The sequence below is a fragment of the Pyrus communis genome, chromosome 8 (assembly GCF_041283825.1).
Source record: "Pyrus communis isolate YQ-2024b chromosome 8, ASM4128382v1, whole genome shotgun sequence".
NCBI classification, from domain to species: Eukaryota; Viridiplantae; Streptophyta; class Magnoliopsida; order Rosales; family Rosaceae; genus Pyrus; species Pyrus communis.
Window position 1 is genome coordinate 22,004,137 of NC_142572.1, and position 18,790 is coordinate 22,022,926.

At 39.3% G+C, this 18,790-nt stretch overlaps 2 protein-coding genes and 1 pseudogene across 3 annotated transcripts; 1 reads left to right on the top strand and 2 right to left on the bottom strand.

Moving 5' to 3' along the window:
- The first annotated feature begins 1,251 nt into the window (after window positions 1-1,251).
- On the top strand, window positions 1,252-8,569 carry LOC137718651 (uncharacterized). Its single transcript, XM_068458204.2, has 8 exons — window positions 1,252-1,889; window positions 2,302-7,150; window positions 7,246-7,291; window positions 7,437-7,534; window positions 7,653-7,718; window positions 7,798-7,887; window positions 8,045-8,221; window positions 8,350-8,569. Exons 1-8 carry the CDS (start codon window positions 1,561-1,563, stop codon window positions 8,383-8,385), a joined length of 5,691 nt encoding a protein of 1,896 aa, XP_068314305.2. The 5' UTR covers window positions 1,252-1,560; the 3' UTR covers window positions 8,386-8,569.
- Window positions 8,570-8,851: 282 nt separating this feature from the next.
- LOC137718652 (ornithine transcarbamylase, chloroplastic) lies at window positions 8,852-11,555 on the bottom strand. The gene is made up of 5 exons (XM_068458205.2): window positions 11,227-11,555; window positions 10,073-10,407; window positions 9,743-9,874; window positions 9,377-9,652; window positions 8,852-9,267 (listed from the first exon to the last, which is right to left on the bottom strand). The coding sequence occupies exons 1-5, from the start codon at window positions 11,441-11,443 to the stop codon at window positions 9,085-9,087; spliced, it is 1,143 nt and encodes a 380-aa protein (XP_068314306.2). The 5' UTR covers window positions 11,444-11,555; the 3' UTR covers window positions 8,852-9,084.
- Window positions 11,556-13,272: 1,717 nt separating this feature from the next.
- LOC137718427 (bifunctional dihydroflavonol 4-reductase/flavanone 4-reductase-like) lies at window positions 13,273-15,009 on the bottom strand (annotated as a pseudogene). The gene is made up of 6 exons (XR_015965531.1): window positions 14,823-15,009; window positions 14,555-14,724; window positions 14,194-14,388; window positions 13,947-14,106; window positions 13,653-13,844; window positions 13,273-13,552 (listed from the first exon to the last, which is right to left on the bottom strand). The product of XR_015965531.1 is annotated as a bifunctional dihydroflavonol 4-reductase/flavanone 4-reductase-like (transcript).
- Between the last annotated feature and the right edge of the window lie 3,781 nt (window positions 15,010-18,790).

The following is an 18,790-nucleotide window of genomic DNA, read 5'->3' on the forward strand; positions in this document are numbered from 1 at the left end:
AATTAATTATATGATCGATACCGACTTTCATCATCTTGCTAGCATCATTTATCGGTGCAAACAATTTATAAAATATATTACTGAATGCGAGTTAGTGCATGTCTATTGGAAAAAGAGCATGATGGCAAATGACAATGCTAATTGAAGCTATAATATGAATCTTAAATACTATTGTGTTGAGAATCCTTGATTAGATTAGAATTCGGTTATTTGATGATAGAATATGAGTTCTTAGAACTCGAACTATTTGTAGTAAGTTTTTGAGCTAGTTTTTAGGACGATGACTCATCACTTTATGTTACCAAAAGAAAAAACGACCGTTAGGTTGTAGTCACATGATAAGTACTTGTGCAAACAACGGTTGGATTCTAGTCACATTCAAATGAATACCAGTTACAAGGACTTTTGTTATAATTAGGCTTTCTTTATCCATCTTTCCCATTCCGCTTTTGGTAATAACCACTTCTTGAATAAGTACTTTGCCTCACCGGCCTGCAATGAGTGCTTTCTTTACGCTCAGTTGTGGAGATTTGCTTGTGGACCTAATACGTTATTATTTACTTCAGTTAAGCATTAGAATATTTGGGAGTTTCTTTCTTTTTTCTAAATGGAAGGACAATATTCATTTACACCACCCATGTGTTAAGAATGACATTGATTGCTTTTTTAATTTATGAACCATCTGATTGATTTTTTTTTTTTTTTTTCTTCCGAGTACATCGATATTTTTAAGTTAAGGAAAATGGGAGTTTGGTTAAACCATACAATGAACAGCCTAATTTGGTATCAAATTCGTCATCCACGATATTCGAACCTAAGATCTTTCACTTTCAAATGAAAATGAATATTACAATACCGTAATACTGAATGGCTGATCATATTAATGAGTTTGGAACGAGACTTGACTTCTGAAGATTCAGCAGCACCTCTTGCTGCCAACCAATCACGGCTGGATACGTATCCAAGTTGTAAATTTTTTAATCACAGTTTAAACATGTGTTTAACCGTAATTGATTGACAGCAGGAGATGCTGCTGAATCTTTCAGCAGCTAAGTCTTTTCCATGAGTTTGGCCACTACGATTATCCTTCCCTTCAATCGCTCTTATAAACATGAATTTTTTTTTTTTTTTTTTTTTTTTCAGCTGTTTATTTAACCTTCCAAAACTACCCTTGATTTTAGCATGATACCCAATTTACCCCTTTCTTTTGTCGGTGTCAACTGTTGCAGATTTGACACTGACGCGTCGGATTCGGAAGAGCTTCGCACGCAACACGACAGCACAAACAGCCAATCGATAAAAAGCCTGAGTCAAAAGTTCACTGTCCACACTCACCGGCTACCGCCGGTCACCCTCCCGATCTTTTGCTCCAAAACCGATTAATTCAACTTCCGTACTCCGACAGTTAGACCGCATAACAACATTTTCCCGGAAAATCCTCTCTCATAATTTCATCTCTCTCACGGTGATCTCTCTGTGGATTTTGCTCCGAACACTGACAGGAGGGGAAGAAGAAGCAAAACGCAGCGCAGCGCGTAGTTCTCACCTTCCGGTCCATCAATGGATTACCAAGCTTCGTCCGTGTCGCTTTCTCAGAAGCTCTCCAACGGTCTCGCGATATACGACGGCGTTTTCTCCTCCGCTGCTGCATCCAAGTTCAATGTCTCGAGTTTCTCCTCCCGAGTCGACGACTACGGCGAGATTTTCGGCGGCTCCGGAGCTTCGTCGATTCCGGTGCTTGACGTTCCGGAGCTCCGTGAGCAGAAGGATTCGGTGGATGTTCGGAGCTCGAAGCTCGATTACTCTAACGTCTTCGGTGGATTTGGAGATTCAGATTTCGCAGTGCCGTATGAGGAGCTCTTTGCGGGGCCGAAGAAGAAGGAAAGAAGGTACGTTTACTCCTCGCTCCTTGAGAATGCGCAATTTTACATGTTTTTTGAGTCTGCAAGTTCGTTTCTTTCGTAATCTGGCATGGTAAATTAGTAATTTTGATACTTTAGATAGCTCGTTCTTTGAAATTTCAGTTCGATTTTTATAAATTTGAGTAATTTCGGTAGCTGGCAGTTGTAAATTGCAGTTGAAATTCAACCGTTAATAATTTCATCCTTTGTTTGGTTTCTGAGAAAACTTCAAGAAGATAAATTCGAACCGAATCCGAGAGCTCTTAGTTCTTATATGTAGGATTAAATCAACCGGAAATAACAGACATTTCACACCGAAAGATAAAGAAGCAAACTTTTTACAGCTACATAGATTGACATTCTGGCGTGTGTGTATGACTGTATTCCTTCTTATGAATAGGAAGCCGGCTGAAAAGCGGTCGCCTTCGAAAGGGTCAGATCCTTCTGATACCGAGGGGAATCGTGTTTTGTCACATGAAGCGTCTTATCAATCATTTGATGGTGCCAAGAAGTTCAACATGTCATACCATAAAACCAATCACAGAAGCAAAAGTTTTACGGGCGGAGCAATGCTTCATGCTGTTCCAGCATATACATGTTTGGTTGATGAAGTCAGTCCCATACACGCGACTGAAGGTGATAAACCGGTACCTTCCAAAGAAAATGGTGCTTCCCCTAACAATAATTTATGTGAGAGAATGACGGAGGGCAACCATCTGAAGGCGGCAAGAGACCTTCCAGCTGTTGTTGATAGGAAGCAGACTTCTGGGGCAGGTGCCAAGGTTCAGAATAATTATGATCGGAAAAGATCCATTTCGCACAGTGAGTTATTTAATGCATGTGAAATTAATCCTTTAAGCAGTCCATCAATTTCAAGCCCGCTGTCTGAGGGCAAGGTTGAATTTGAGAAACCAATGGCTTCTATTTTTGGCCTTTCTAGAAGTGATAATTTAGAAGGTTCTGGCCTTGTTTCTTCACCACCGTACTTTGATGAGGAAGTAGACACAAATTCTACCGCTGCTGCCTCTGCGGCTGCTTTGATAAAGGCAATAGAGGAGGCTCAAGCAAGGATAAATATGGCAAAAGAGTCGAAGGAAAGAAAGAAGACTGGTTCACAAAATCGTGTCAAACCGAGCTTTAACAATGGCACGAAATTTGAGGTGAAGGGAGATAAATTTGTAGATACAGTAAGCATACCAAAAGAGAGGAAGACTGGGGGTTTACATGAAGAAGGGGCTGTTCCTGTTCATGTATATACTAGTACAAAACTTGAGGTGAGGGGGGATAAATTTGCAGACAAAGTGAGCATACCCCAAGAGAGGAAGGCTCGGGAGCTACATGAAGAAGTGGCTATTTTTGTTCATGATTCTACTGGTACGAAGCTTGAGGCAAAGGAGGATAAATTTGCAGACAAAGTAAGCATGCCTAAAGAGAGAAGGACTCGGGAATTACATGAAGAAGTGACTGTTCCCGTTCATCATTCTACCAGTACAAAACTTGAGGTGAAGGGGGATAAATATGCAGACAAAGTAAGCATACCCAAAGAGAGAAAGACTCGGGGGTTACATGAAGAAGTGGCTGTTCCTGTTCGTGTTTCTACAAGTAAAAAACTTGAGGTGAAGGGGGATGAATTTGCAGACGGAGTTGGCCTACCCGAAGAGAGGAAGATTCAGGAGTTACGTGAAGAAGTGGCTGTTCCTGTTCATTTTTCAATTTTTTCTAATGAGCTGGAACAAGTAACTGCAGCACTTGATGATGCAAATAAAATTTTTGGTGCTAAGGAAACTAGAGGGAAAATAGAGAATGAATCTATATCGACTCACATGGGTTGTACGCAGCAACAAGCTGATGTATCAGAAGCAGCTGAACAATTTTATGAAGTTGCTGACACAGGTGAACCTGATTTCTCAGAAGCAGCAGAACAGTTCTATGAATTTCCTGACACGGGAGAACTTGATCTATCAGAACCAGCAGAAGTGTTCTATGAGTTTTCTGACTCGAGTGAACACCAGGCTACAACAGTAGAGGATGAAGAAGCCAACCCTGCCATAAAAATGATACAAATTGCTGATGAAGAGGAACAGAAAAGGAAGAAGACAACCACGGAAGCATTTGAAAATCCAGAACTCTGTGGCGAGAGATTACAAGCAGCTAAATACGATGAACACGGGGAGTTAGAGAAGATATTCAGTCTGGATGCAGGGTCATCTAAGTGTGAAGAACATGCAAGTGAACTGGAAACAGTTAAAGATGCCTTTGATCAGGAAGAAAATGAGAATAGACTGGAAGGTTCGAGAGAGCATGAAGAAACTGGGAAGCTTCAGGCTTCCTATTTGAAGGAAATTCTTGAAGAGAAGCCAGGGGAGCTCGAGAAGCTAAAAGGATACAACAGAAGGCATGAAACTCAAGAGTTACAGGAAACCAGACATGTGAAATGGAAATTGATGTCTCAAGAGTGGGTTGACTATGAGAAGATAGGCGACGAGGCTTACAAGCAGGAAGAAGATGAGAGGGAGCAAAAACATGTCCACAGGGAAGAAGACACTGAGAGGTGGTTCAACAAAGACAACAGGCAAAACAGCATTGAGGAGACACTTAAGGACTCTAACAATGAGGAATATGTTGAGAAGAGAAATGAGAGCAGGTCTGAAGGACATGAGAAGCTTGACAACATGAGAGAAACAGAGATGATACCTGAAGGGGCTGCTAGTCAGGAGATAGAATGTGAGAAGAGACAACAAGAAAGTTTTCCATGTGTAGTAGATGGGAGAACGGAAGTACTGATTGATCAGAGTACAGAAGATGAGAAGGTGACAGAGGCTCGAGAGGATCTAAAGAACCCAGACTGCAATTATGAGGCAACTAATAACCTATGTGAAGAGGGTGACAGTGAGGACCTAAATGAAAAAGAGGGGCCCACTGGTCATGCAGAGTATGCCAAGGATGTAGAAGAAACTCTGGAGGTACCTGCACATGAAGAGGACAGGGATAGAATAGAAGTTGCTGAAACTTTGGATGAACTCGAAGAGAATGTGGACCATTCAGAATCAGTTGAAGAGGATAATGGCACAGTAGAGAAAGAGATGCGTGAAACAGACTGCAATTTTAAGGCAACTAATAACCTATGTGAGGAGGGTGACAGTGAGGACCTAAACGAAAAAGAGGGGTCCACTGGACATGCAGAGTATGACAAGGATGTAGAAGAAACTCTGGAGGTACCTGCACATGAAGAGGACCGGGATAGAATAGAAGTTGCTGAAACTTTGGATGAACTCAAAGAGAATGTGGACCAGTCAGAATCAGTTGAAGAGGATAATGGCACAGTAGAGAAAGAGATGCATGAAACAGACTGCAATTTTGAGGCAACTAATAACCTATGTGAGGAGAGTGACAGCGAGGACCTAAACAAAAAAGAGGGGTCCACTGGACATGCAGAGTATGACAAGGATGTAGAAGAAACTCTGGAGGTACCTGCACATGAAGAGAACGGGGATAGAATAGAAGTTGCTGAAACTTTGGATGAACTCAAAGAGAATGTGAACCAGTCAGAATCAGTTGAAGAGGATAATGGCACAGTAGAGAAAGAGATGCATGAAACAGACTGCAATTTTGAGGCAACTAATAACCTATGTGAGGAGGGTGATGGTGAGGACCTAGACGAAAAAGAGGGGCCCACTGGACATGCAGAATATGACAAGGATGTAGAAGAAGCTCTGGAGGTACCTGCACATGAAGAGGATGGGGATAGAATAGAAGTTGCTGAAACTTTGGATGAACTCAAAGAGAATGTGAACCAATCAGAATCAGTTGAAGAGGATAATGGCACAGTAGAGAAAGAGATGCATGAAACAGACTGCAAACTTACTGAGTTACCAAAGCAAGTACAAGATGCAACAGAGGTCCATTCTTGTGACGAAAATGGAATAACTCTGAAGAGAAATGACATGAGCTCTGGCCAAAAGCAAGATCACCAGCTTGTTAGAGAGCCCGAAGTAGTCAACGATTTCAGAAAACAAGTTGAAGAATTGGGAGATATAAATAAGTATATGATGGAAGCTGAAGTTTCTGTGAAGCAGGAAGAGAACAGGAATAATTCCAGGTCTTCACATAGGAAAAGATGGTTTGATAAACTCGATGTTTCTGAAACTCTTATTAAGCTCAAGGAGAATGGGAACCAATCAGAATCAGTTGAAGAGGAGAATGGCATGGAGGAGAAAGAAATATGTGAAGCTGATGGCTTGGCTTCAGGTGTCAAACTTGCTGAGATACTGAAGCAAATGGAAGATCCAATTGAGAGCCATCCTTGTGAAGAAAATGGGATAAATGTAGATATAAATGCCATGAACTGTGGGCAAAAGCAAGATGTCACTTTAGAAAAGCATGTCAAAGAAATGGAAGAAATCAATGAGGATGTGAAGGAAATTGAAGTTGCTGTGGATCAGGAAGAGAACAAGAATAATTTCAAACCTTCTCACAGGAAAAGGTGGTTTGATGATGGGACCAGTACAGAAGTAGCTCAGCTTTCTCATATCCTAAGAAGAAAGGGCAGAAATGTGCGACTGGATCATGAGACGGAGACAACATGTGCAGAGGAAAATATGGATAATCATAAAGCAACCACGACAGAAGAGTGTGTAATCATTCATAGTTCGCTGCAAGTCTTGGAACAAGAAAAAGGTGAGAATCGTCAAACAACCTTGACTGCAAAGAAAAGTGAAAAACGTCATACTTCAAAGAAAGAAGTGGAACAACAAAAAATGGAAAATCAACAAGAAACCCCGACTGCAGAAGAGTGTGAAACTAGTGCTAGATTGCAAAAGGAAGTAGAGATAGAGAAGGAACTCCTGAAACAAAAACAGAATGCAAAAGGGAGGGAAAGGGAAAGAGTAAAGGAGAAAAAAGCTGTTGAAAGGGTAATTCGTGAAGCTCGCGAAAGGGCATTTGCTGAAGCTCGAGAAAGAGCTGCTGAAACTCGTCAAAAGGCAATCGCTGAGACCCAAGAAAGGTCGGGAAAGACTTCTGTAAAGGCTAATGATATTTCCTTAGCTGAGAAGGCTTCAAAGGAAGCTAAACTAAAATCTGAACGTGCTGCTGTGGAAAGAGCAACTGAAGAGGCTCGGGAGCGTGCCTTAGAAAAAGCATTATCCGGGAAGGCTTACGAGGCAGGAAAGCAAGCTAAGAGATCTGTTTCTGAGAAATCTTCTGGTGCTTCTAGAGATGATGGAATGAAGCTGGGTGTTTCGCCCTCTGTGAGTATTTGTTTTAATGGTTTACTCTTACCAAGTATCATGAAGCTTGTCCAGCTCTAACAACAAAAATTAATGGATAATAAAAATTCTTGCAGGACCCAGAGTCTAAATCAAGATACCCAAGTTCTTCAAATAACAGCGGTATGTGGTTATCTCTCAGTGCCATTATAGCATTCCATTCTATGCATTGATCTCGTATTTTTACTGTGTCATCATAGCATTCAATTATAGGATATGTACTATTTAACTCTCTGCGACTTCTGAACAATTTTTTTCCTTAATGAAGATCCTTCCCCTGCTGAGAGGAGTGGTGGAAGTAATGTTGAATCATCTCAAAGGTGCAAAGCTAAGTTGGAGAGGAATCAACGGACGGCTGAACGTGCGGTATGTTTCTGATCTTTCTCGGTTTTGATCTTCTTGATCTTTGCTTGGTTCTGAATACACAGTGGTGACTTATAACAAGCTCTGCTTCATATATTTTACTCTTTCCAATCTCCTTCAGGCTAAAGCTCTTGCGGAGAAGAATATGCGTGATCTTCTTGTACAGAAAGAGCAAGCTGAGAGAAATGTAATTTCTCGCTCTTGTGAATACACGTTTACGTACACACCAAACGTTTTCTCACTCGTGTGAATATAATTTTGTGCAGAGATTAGCAGAAGGTCTCGATGCCGAGGTCAAAAGGTGGTCAAGCGGGAAAGAGAGAAATTTGCGGGCACTACTTTCAACGCTACAATATGTATGTGCCAGCCTGATTCATGTTTCTTTTGCGATATTAGTATGCTTTGTTTCTGTTTCATCTTCAGTGTTCAATGATGATGATTGTAGGCAAAGCAGATTAAATTTCCAATTCCCCTATAATTAGCTAGTTTTAACTTGATGTCTGTAACTGGCAGATCCTCGGGCCGGATAGTGGCTGGCAGCCAATTCCTCTAACAGAAATCGTTACAACTGTGGCTGTAAAGAAAGCTTACCGTAAAGCTGCTCTCTTTGTTCATCCTGACAAGTTACAGCAACGGGGTGCAAGCATACAGCAGAAGTACACTTGCGAGAAGGTGTTTGATCTTCTACAGGTGCGTTTCCAATCTTCTGTCCCCGAATATGTATGAAGTTTATCAACCGCGATCTTTCTCAATTTTAGCAAAGATCGAGATCAAAATTTTGAGTCTTTACTTATATTTTTTTTGGGTTTACTCTCCAGGAGGCTTGGAATAGATTCAACGTAGAAGAGCGGTAGACTCTTTTTTTTGGTACGTACAGAGGAGCAAATAAAGTATTACTGTGATAGGTTCCTCTTGGAATAATTTATATAGCAATATTAGGAAATAGATTGTAGGCATTCTTTGTAGAAAATGGAAGTGTAATCTTATCATCCTCTTTACCCAGAAATAAGAAAAGTCGTCCTCGTCCTCGTTTTGGTTCGTCCTTTTCTCGTCTTCCTCGTGTGAGTCACGTAGATGTTATTTCTTTGGGTTGTGATCCTTATATGAAGGAGAAAACAACAGGCTAACATCAAAGGAGTTGTCGGAGATAAAACGTGATGAGAGAGAGAGATACAGGGAATATAATAACGGTTACATCTAGGATTTGGCCGAACCATATAGTCGGGTAATTCTTGGGCATAACCGAGGTATATCCTCGGTCTCTCTCTCATGCCCTACGAGGGTTAGCCTCCATATCCAAACAGAAAATGGCATCCCTAGTTGCCCCAAATACTTCAATCCATTTTTTACTCGAAAACTTCATGCATTAAGTTTGCATTTGATCTGCTCCATAGATGATAACAAGCAAACAAGTACCGATCCGAAAGCACAATTCTGCACCTAATTTTAGGCTAATAAGTGTCTCTAAACTTGAAACGTTCTTGTACTGTTGTCGATACAACTCGGTACACCAAGGCAGTTTCCGGTTTCATTGCTAGGGATATCATATATGATCAAACTCCGAGCAGATGAAGCATGATAGCGTTCTGCGCGTGCATTCGATTCTCGGCTTGGGGAAAGACAATAGAATTTGGAGCCTCAACTACTCCGTCGGTCACTTCCACTCCTCTTTCTGCTGGTAAACAATGCATGAAATAGGCTTTCGACCCTGCTATCTTCATTAGATTTTCATCAACCTGTAGTAACAGCGCGAAATACAAGTAAAAAAATATAACCAACATCAGCCACCCGACCGGACAAACATACCTAAAATCCTTGGAAAATTTAGATAAACATAGCGCATACCTGAAATCCTTGGAAAATTTTACGGCGAGAATCAGCCTCCTCCTTTTGCCCCATGCTAGCCCACACATCCGAGTACACAACATCGGCTCCTTTGACCGCTTCCTTTGGATCGTTTGTAATCTCAATCTTGCTGATACCCGCCTGCTGCGCCTTCTCAACTGTTTTCTTATCTGGTTCAAAACCTTTGGGACATGCACAAACGAAGTGGAAAGGAATAACAGCAGCCATCAACAACCAGGAGTGGACAATGTTGTTTCCATCTCCGACATAGACAACCTGAAATTTGCGGAGAATTTACAGTCGGAAACTGTATTCTAAATCTAGCAGAATAAAAACCGTAATTAGCAAGCAAAACAATGGACCGACCTTAGTTCCTTCTATCTGGCCAATGTGTTCAATGATAGTGAGGACATCAGCCATAATTTGACAGGGATGGTTGTAGTCTGTCAAGCCATTGACAACGGGTACAGTTGAAAATTTAGCCAAATCAAGGATATCCTGCGACAAAACAGGTGAAGAAAAATCTTTTCTAAGTACGTTGCTCAAGCGGAAACATTCACGAGATTCCATGAGAAAACTCACAACACATGGACATACTGCTGCCATAACAAATACTCTAACCAGCCCAGAACTGAACTTTAATTACGCAAGTCTATCGCCTTTGGTAAATTACAAACTAAGAACTCACCAGCATACCTTATGAGCAAAGACGCGCGCCATAATAATGTCATTATAGCGAGACAGAACACGTGCGACATCTCGAGTTTCCTCCCGCTTACCCATCTGAATGTCATCAGGTCCCAAGTATATGGCATGACCTCCTAGCAAGAAAAACCCAGTCTCGAATGAGACACGGGTTCTCATGGAAGGCTTTGCAAAGATCATAGCCATTGTCTTGCCCTTAAAAGGTTGAAATGACCTGTCTCCTGATTTGAGAAGTGCCTTGACCTCCGCAGCTCGGTCTAAGATCTTCAGAATAGTGGATTTGTCAAAATCATTTATGTGCAGAAAATCCTTCAGCTGCGATTTTGCTGAAAAATGAAGAAACGTGGAAAGCAGCAAGTCAGAAGATAATTGATTTTGCTGAGCCATAAGATAACGCAACGGTATAAGTTTTCTCAAGTAAGAGCTCGTTTGGATGTGCTTTTAAAATGGCTAAAAACGCTTCTAGAGAAAATGTTTTTTGGTTCCAAAAGCACGTAAAGTGCTTTCTCAAGAAGCACCACTTATGTGCTTCTTCCGGGAGCACTTTAAGCGCTTTTCCAGAATTTACTTGCATTTTTACTAAGGATTGGTTCCAAAAGCATTTTCACCGCTTCCAGTCATTTTACAAGCACATCCAAACAAGCACTAATATTGTGGCAACATTTCACCAAAGTCATCTATTCTTCTCACAATTCAGCACCGTCGTCTATGATAAAGAATTACAGTTCCGGTTACAGTTAGGTTCTTCATAAGCTCGGAGATTTCAAGAATCAGTTTTCGAGATGAAACCGTAAACAGGTAACACAATTCAACATTTGCAAAGTTCTAATCTTTCCTTATATCTAATTTCAATCAGAAACCCTAATTTCCACAATGGCCAAATCTTCCAAACCGAAATGACATTCACTCACCAACACACTTACATGCCTGCATTGTTCAAGAACATCGCCATTTAATTAACTCCGAGAATTTCAAGAACCCTAGACCCTAATCAAGCACTTTACGATTGCAATTTGGAATCGCACAAAAACAAATCCAACACAGTGCCGAAACCCCGAATCCAAACGTATTAAGCGAAAGAACAGAAATTAACTTCAAGCTAAACAAGTAATCAGTCAGATTAAGAATGAGAGACGAGAATTGACCTGTTCCGTCGGCGACTGATGCAGGCGAAGAAGTAGCAACGGAGCTCTGGCACGAGATTCGTCGGAGGCTCGCCGGAGAAGGCCGGGAAATGCCGATGAGCTTGGCGGAGCATCGAGGCGATCGGCGGATACTCTGGCCGGAGAAAGAGGAAAATGAAGAGGAGAGAGAGGGTTTGTCTGATCGGAACGCGAGGTGAGAAGAAACCGCCGCCGCCATTGGTTTTGGTGGGAACAGTTTCAGGGGTTTTTCATAAAATCGAAAACTGCAGAGGCCCGAAACAGTTACGGAGTTTTATTAGCAGGGGTGATTCTTATCCCACGTGTCAATTAGAGGAAAGTTTTATAGCAAATTACACTTTGCATGATAATTTAGTAAAGTAGACATGTAAACGTAGCGGATTTACGAATTTGATACATATTTCGATATACATTTTAAAAATTGACCTCACTACCTTAAAGTATACCCGAAATAATTAATTTTTTTAGCAAAAGTACGATATTTATTGATGATCAGAAAATTGGACAAATTTGATTAGCATCTCATTTGGATCAGGTCAAAATCTTGTTGGATTTAATTTAAGATCTATAAATGATTTAAATATCATTAGTAAGCTTATTCTTTTATTATATTTTTCTATTTTAGCTTCTTTTTTTTTTCGGGCAAATTATAGATTTTGTTAGATTAGATGGACTTATATAAATAATAAGAAAATAAAATGCACAAAATCGGATGGACTTATGTAAAGTGTTAAAGTCGTGACCTAATCCAAGAGGTTGTTCTGGTCACTTAGTGAAAGTAACAAGATGTATGTGTTTTATCCTAAGTTTGGCTATATCCACAAGGTAGAGGAGTTCTCATTAATAATGTAGAGTTTACATAATACAAATGTTCAAACATAATCATCATTAGTGAGTTCTAATAATGAATTAGGTATAATAATGGCATTAGGGATTAATCATAGGAGAATGATCTCCTTCTATAGTTGAGGAAAGTCACATGCTTTCGTTTGCAGTCTATGTGCGACTCTAGGAGTTTTATTCTAATGTTGGCACATGTCACATTGTGATTGGCCTCTTGGTTGGAGAGAAATCCTTGTGCTTTGGCAAGGGTGCCTCAACATGAGTCTTTTAGTGGGTCCCTAAAGGCATAAAGTTGACTAGTGCTCGGTAGTTTAGGGATTAGTGAAGTATGGTACAAAAAAAACACAAAAACTAAAATTTGTCAATAAATCTACGTCCAATAATCAAATTCTTACCATCACGCAAACCTTCTATACGTTTTAGTTTGTTGAATAGAAAGACGTTTCAACTTCTTGTGAATGTGATTCCCTATATGGAGTAAAGGATTTGTAGAGAAATCGGCGATTTTCAGCTTAAATTAGTGTTTTTTCTTCTGTTGATAATGAAGCTATGATGGAGTGTTTTCAAAATATGACCCTCCAAATAATTTTTCCTAGATCCACCACTGCACACAACAACATAAATCTTTTTCTTTTTTAAAAAGGGGGATAACTGGTGGCAAGCCACGGTTATCCATCATTTTCATACCCAAAAAGGCTATGGGGAAGTTCACCATGCCCGTAGCCAGGGTCAAGCAAGAGAGAATGTCTACTATTGCTTCTAATATTTATTTGCACTAGTAGACATTCTGTTTGGAAATGGATCATCTTCGAATCTCTTCCCCCTAATCCACCAAATTCGGAGATTCAGACCATAGAAATTTGATCAAACGGTTACAAACAAGAGTTCACTTTAAAAATTATAATAACTTTAATTGTTTAATCACATTTCAATGACCTGAATCTCTGAACTTGTTAGATTAAGAGGAAGGGATCGGAGATCCTTTGCATTATGTTTCACCTTTGAGTACTATTTCCCGCTCGAAATGGTGTACGACAATGGTTTTTTTTTTTTTTTTTGGCAGTTGAACTTTTCGTCATTTGTTGTGAACTTCGAGCTGTGGCTCTTACTTTTCTTGATTATAATTTGAGTCGCGTACTTTCTAATATTATACTTAATTGGAGATTAGCTTTTTAACAACAGAGATCAAATCCAGGCCATCAAATGTAAAACAACAGAGATTAAGCCTCGACACAAAATGCAAACATTAATCACTCATCAATATTTTAACCGGCAATTTTAACGTCGACGACGTTGCTCTCATCAGCAGCCTCAGTTTTCTCGGCCGGAATAAAAATCAAGCCCTTTGCCCGGCACGTATCAACAGCCTCCACAACACATGTCCTCCAAGCTGTACTTGAACTCAAACCCTACGTGCCTCAACTTCTTTGAAGAAAAATGAATAGTATCTAAGTTGTCGTAAAACCTGCATTGCATTAGGGTTTAGTTAACAATTATGATATGCGTAACAAAGAATTGATTAGTTAATTTATCTTAAGGGTTAGGAGGGATTAATTAGCAATTACTTTGTGGAAATATTGTACGCGGGGTATTTTTCTCTGAGCATTTTCACAAGATCGTGAATTTTTGCATCATGTGACGAACAAATGTAGCGACCCTCAGATTTCGAATGCTCGTACAAATAGATGTGAGAAAGGCAGAGGTCGTCCAAGTGAACATACTGCCCCTGCTGATGATGCCATAATGTGATTTAGTTCCTGAAATAATTAAATAATTTGATGTTAATTACATAGGTTAATAATTAACAATAGAACTATACAACACTTATTTCTTTTATTCGAGTGATATTTTAATTTTACGTGTGATTGGTGAAAGTCCAGTGATAAGGCTTGGTGGAATGGATGGCGTGAGAAATGGACCAATCACAAGAGTTGGGATAATGGTGATGAAATCAATGTTGTTTTCTTTGGCATACTTCCATGCAGCTTGCTCAGCTAGAGTCTTGGAGACGAAGCACATCTGAACAAAGTAGGTTAAATGTAGAATATGTATTATTGGTGACTATTATTTTGAAATACCAATAACAAATCGATTATGTTTACTTACCCAACCAGTCATCCTGACGAAGCGGCAAAATTCAACATCGCTCCGGTTGGATTCGTTGTAGACCGGCTTTTTGTGCTCTTCCATAATAACGGTTCCAGCTGAGGATGTGAACACCAACCTTCAAACTGTTTTAACTTTCTGGCATGCCTTCAGGATGTCCAAAAGTCCATTGATTGTTGGCTTGATCACTTCATTCTGTCAAACCATACAAAATTTAGTTTTCTAATATCTTATTCTTGTTTTAGTTACCACTTCTCAGTACTTTATCTTTTGATACGAGTTTTAATTTCCCTGTTCGTATTTCTACGTACAGCAGTATAGTATATGTATCATTTTTTCTTTGTGCATGCATGCATGACACCTCGTGGTCCTTGGGCTCAAAGTCCATAGGTGTAGCAACATGGAACACTCCGGTGCAGCCTTGTATGGCTTCATCAAAGCTTCCCTCGTCCGCCAGATCCGCCTTCCACAGCGTCATGTGCGTCTCCGCCTTCAGCAAGTCCAACAGATGCTTCACCTTCTTCTGGTTCGCTGCAGTCCATTAATAAATCACAAAACATTAACTCTAACCAAATACTTATGAAAGCCGAAAAGTCAAAAAGCAAAATGTAGGATATATATAGACGTACTGGGGTCAGGCACGGTGGCGCAGACGGTGTAACCGCGCTCGAGGAGTCTCATGACGAGCCAGGAGCTGATGAAACCGGACGCGCCAGTGGCACAAACGGATTCAGACTTCGATCCCATATCTTCTCTTGAATCTGTGAACGCGCTTACTGAAGTATATTTCACTAAAGTTGGAAAATAGAAACTCGGAAGAATATCCAAAAGAGAGCGTATGCTGCTCAGTGAAGAGTTGCTAGTTTATAAAGGTTTGGGAGGGAGGACTGCGACCCCCCAGCTACCACTGGCAGCCTAACAGCTCCCGCACGCGTTTTCTCTTGTATCTCAGCTTCAGCGTGGCATCACGTGCGTGGTTGTTGATTTTCTAGTTCTTCGACTATTGGTCTGTTAAGTTGGTGTCGAGAATATTTAGCTGAGTTGCTTTCTCTGGAACTGCAGCGAACAGAGATCATTCACAGCTGTCCTGTAAGGGTCCAAGCCTAGTGGTAGACTCAAGTTAACTATTGATGGGTCCTGGTATCAGTTTGGGTGGAGTTGGTGGAATTGTAAGAGACTGTGATGGCAACTTTGTGGCTAATTTGCGAGACGATATGATCCTATTACCTTTCTCAGCAAAGTTGAAGTGATGGCTGCTCGTGATGGCTTTGGAAAGCGATTCACTCTAGATTGTAACTGTTCTTTTGGACAACGGCTATCTCAACATGTCTTCGGTTGGACCTATTGTTGAGGATTGCAAACTTATGTTGTCTACAATCGCTGAAGGTCACTCTACTCTTGTACATCAACAAGCAATTAAATAGTATCGCCCACCGTCTAGGACGTTTTACTCTTCGATAGTTCTTGTATTTGGTTTGACAAGAAACACAACGCTCGAAGTTCCCCAGCACTTTTGAAGTCATAAAATCAAGAATAATTATTTATTAATTTTCGTTTATCCTGTAACATTTGTAACGTAACATTTCATTTATTTTGTAACATTTGTAATGTAACATTTAATTGAGAGACGTTTGGCTATTTGAATTTTGTTCGGTTCGGCTTTTTGTATTTTCTACCCAATTAACTTAGGTATCATTTATTTATCCAACATCCCATATCCATTCCTCCTATAAATACTTATTCTTCTATATACTCTGGAGCTGCGTAAAATAGAGTACGATTCTCTCCCCACTAAACCCTCCTTCTCTTCAGTCTCCTCGTATTCGAACGGTCACAATTAGTCAAGTCAACATCTTGTGTTCACTTTTTGGAGTATGACTCTCTCCCTCCAATTTCTCTTCCCTCACCTCCTCTCGTACTTTCCTCCTTAGTCTTTATCTCTTTATAAAGAGTTTTTGAACAAACGATATTAATTACACTAAGAGGAGGGGGCTGGGTTTAGCCTTACAATGTGTTACTAATAATGTGGTTCAAACTCGCCTTGGCGAGAATCGAACCTAAAACCTCTCACTTACAACTGAAGTAGAATACCATTAAAACATAGTACTAAGTGACATTTCTTTATAAAGAGTTGATATAAGATGTTAATGTAACTTAATCGTGATTCTTCAAATAAAAAGGAAGATAAGAGGAGGAGAATTTGGAGATGAAATAATCCTACTCTGAATTTTTGTATAGAGAGAAAAAAAAAAGAAGGAAACCAATTCGGACAAGGATTGTCTACCCTCCTACTTCCGGTGCCCTCCCATGCCCTCCTGTTTTGTGTGGTCACGGTTCAGCCACGTCAACATTATATATATATATATATATATATATTTTATAAAGATAATAAGATGAAAATAAATAGTAATATAAAATGTTGACGTGGCTTAACCGTGACCACACAAACATGAGGACACCTTGTCCAACCAATTCAGCACAGACAGAATCCATTCCCTCTCCTACCAGTTCAATTAAGGTGAAGGCCGTCATTTTCCTTCAGCAACCAGTTTGGGCATGCTGTGTCCAGAAATAGGCGTCTTCTTATCCTACGATCTATATATATTGTAATGTGTGCCCAGGTGTATTTTTATCCTACTTATATATATATATATATATATATATATATATATATATATATATAATTGTAACTCTTTTGCGATTCAAACGGTTAATCTTTCAATTTATCATTTATAAATTAATCTTACAAAAAATAGACAAATCTAGAATTATTGAAACATTCATTTGTAATGAAGAAAATAGACGAATAGTTGAATACGATTATACAATGAAACACTAAAATGAGTATCATTTAATCGACGGTCATATGATTTCAAATTTTTTTGATTTGTAGTAGACATGATCTACGAATAGTAATTTAAAATATAGACGGTTCAAATTTTTGAAAAATATTAAAGTGTGCCCTAAAAAACGGGTGTCAAAATATGTGTTAAAATGTATGTGTCCACCGATCCTGACTTGTTTTGTTGCCCATGGGCCATGGACTTGGTTGATGGGCTTGGACTATGCACTCAATGAAATCCGATAAGAAAAAGGAAAGTGTTTTGACACTCTAAAAATCTCATTCTACACTCCACATAAGTGTAATTTTTCTTTTCAAATATAGAAAGTTTGAAGTGTAGAATAAGAATTTTGGAGTGCCAATAATAATTCACAAGAAAAAATCATACAAAATCAATTTTGTTGTCCATGGTCTTTTTTGGTAAAAAAGAATGACGATCCTCCCTGGATCTTCTTTATGAAGATCTTGGAGATTCTTAAATTACATCTGTTCATCGTACATCGTGCGGTTAAAATTGAATATAAACAGTACCTTACGAAAACTAACTGCATGATATACGATGAACGAATATAATCGGAAGATTGCCGGAATCCCACAAAGAGAATCCAGCGATGATTCTCTCTCGGTAAAAAAATAGTGGTCTTTGTCTAAACCCTATATATTTCAACACGTGTTGAACTCAGTATTGTAAGGCCTGCAATAATGCAGAGTCTAAGCCCATAGGCCTGGCCAATCCATATAAAGTAAACAGAACCTTGTCCAGGGGCCCAAAATTTGTGTCTAAATGATATGTTTCCGTCTCAAGGCTTGTTGGAAAACACTTTTAAAATGATTTAAATCAATTTTTAGTAAAAATTTAAGTGGATTAAAAAATATTTTAAATGCTTTTAGAAAGAAACATAAAATATGTGATTCTTCCATAAACACTTTTAGTTATTTTAAAAATAATTTCAAACGAGCTTTCATTTATAGGCTTCTCATACTCCGAAAATTCTATCGAACATATTGCTAAATTAAACGGTTGATCATGCACTTAAGAATTCAAAGAAAGTTAATGATTGGATGTGAGTTTGAGCATCAACACAAGTCGATTTCCTTTTTTTTGGATCATCACCATATGATGATGCCACCGCACACGAACAGCTGAATCCAGCTCAAGACTTAACAAAATACTTTTTCTGATAATACTGTCACGTAGTATCGCCATCACACAATCGGCCGCGAGGTCGGCCATTTCCTGTTGTTTGTATTACTTTCATAGGGACTTTTAATTAAACTCTGTCGTACTAGGTTTCGGATGGTGGGGTGCATGATCTTGCATGAGAATCCAAAAATCACAATTGGGTCCTCTAAAATTCGAGTCGGCAAACTCCCGAAATAGTTCCTTCCTCCCGTAAAAACCTGATAAAATGAGTTGAAAAGCACCAAATATTATCTTTTCTGTTTCTGTTTACTCTGTTCACATTTGAATTTCTCTCGAGTTTTTTTTTTTTGTATATAATAAATAAAAATTTTGTGTTCTTCTTGTGTGTGGCCACAGAAAAAAGGGTAAAAAAAAAAAAAAAAATGCAAAAATGAGTAGTTCTAGGGTTCACATGAACTGCTAACAAAATTTATGGCACACAAGTATAAGAGCGGGGCAGGTTTGGGAGTAGAATTCTCTCTTCATTAGTTTTTTCTTATTTAAACAGTTATGATTATGTCACATCAATATCTTATCCTGACTTCTTTATAGAGAGAAAAAAATAAGGAGGA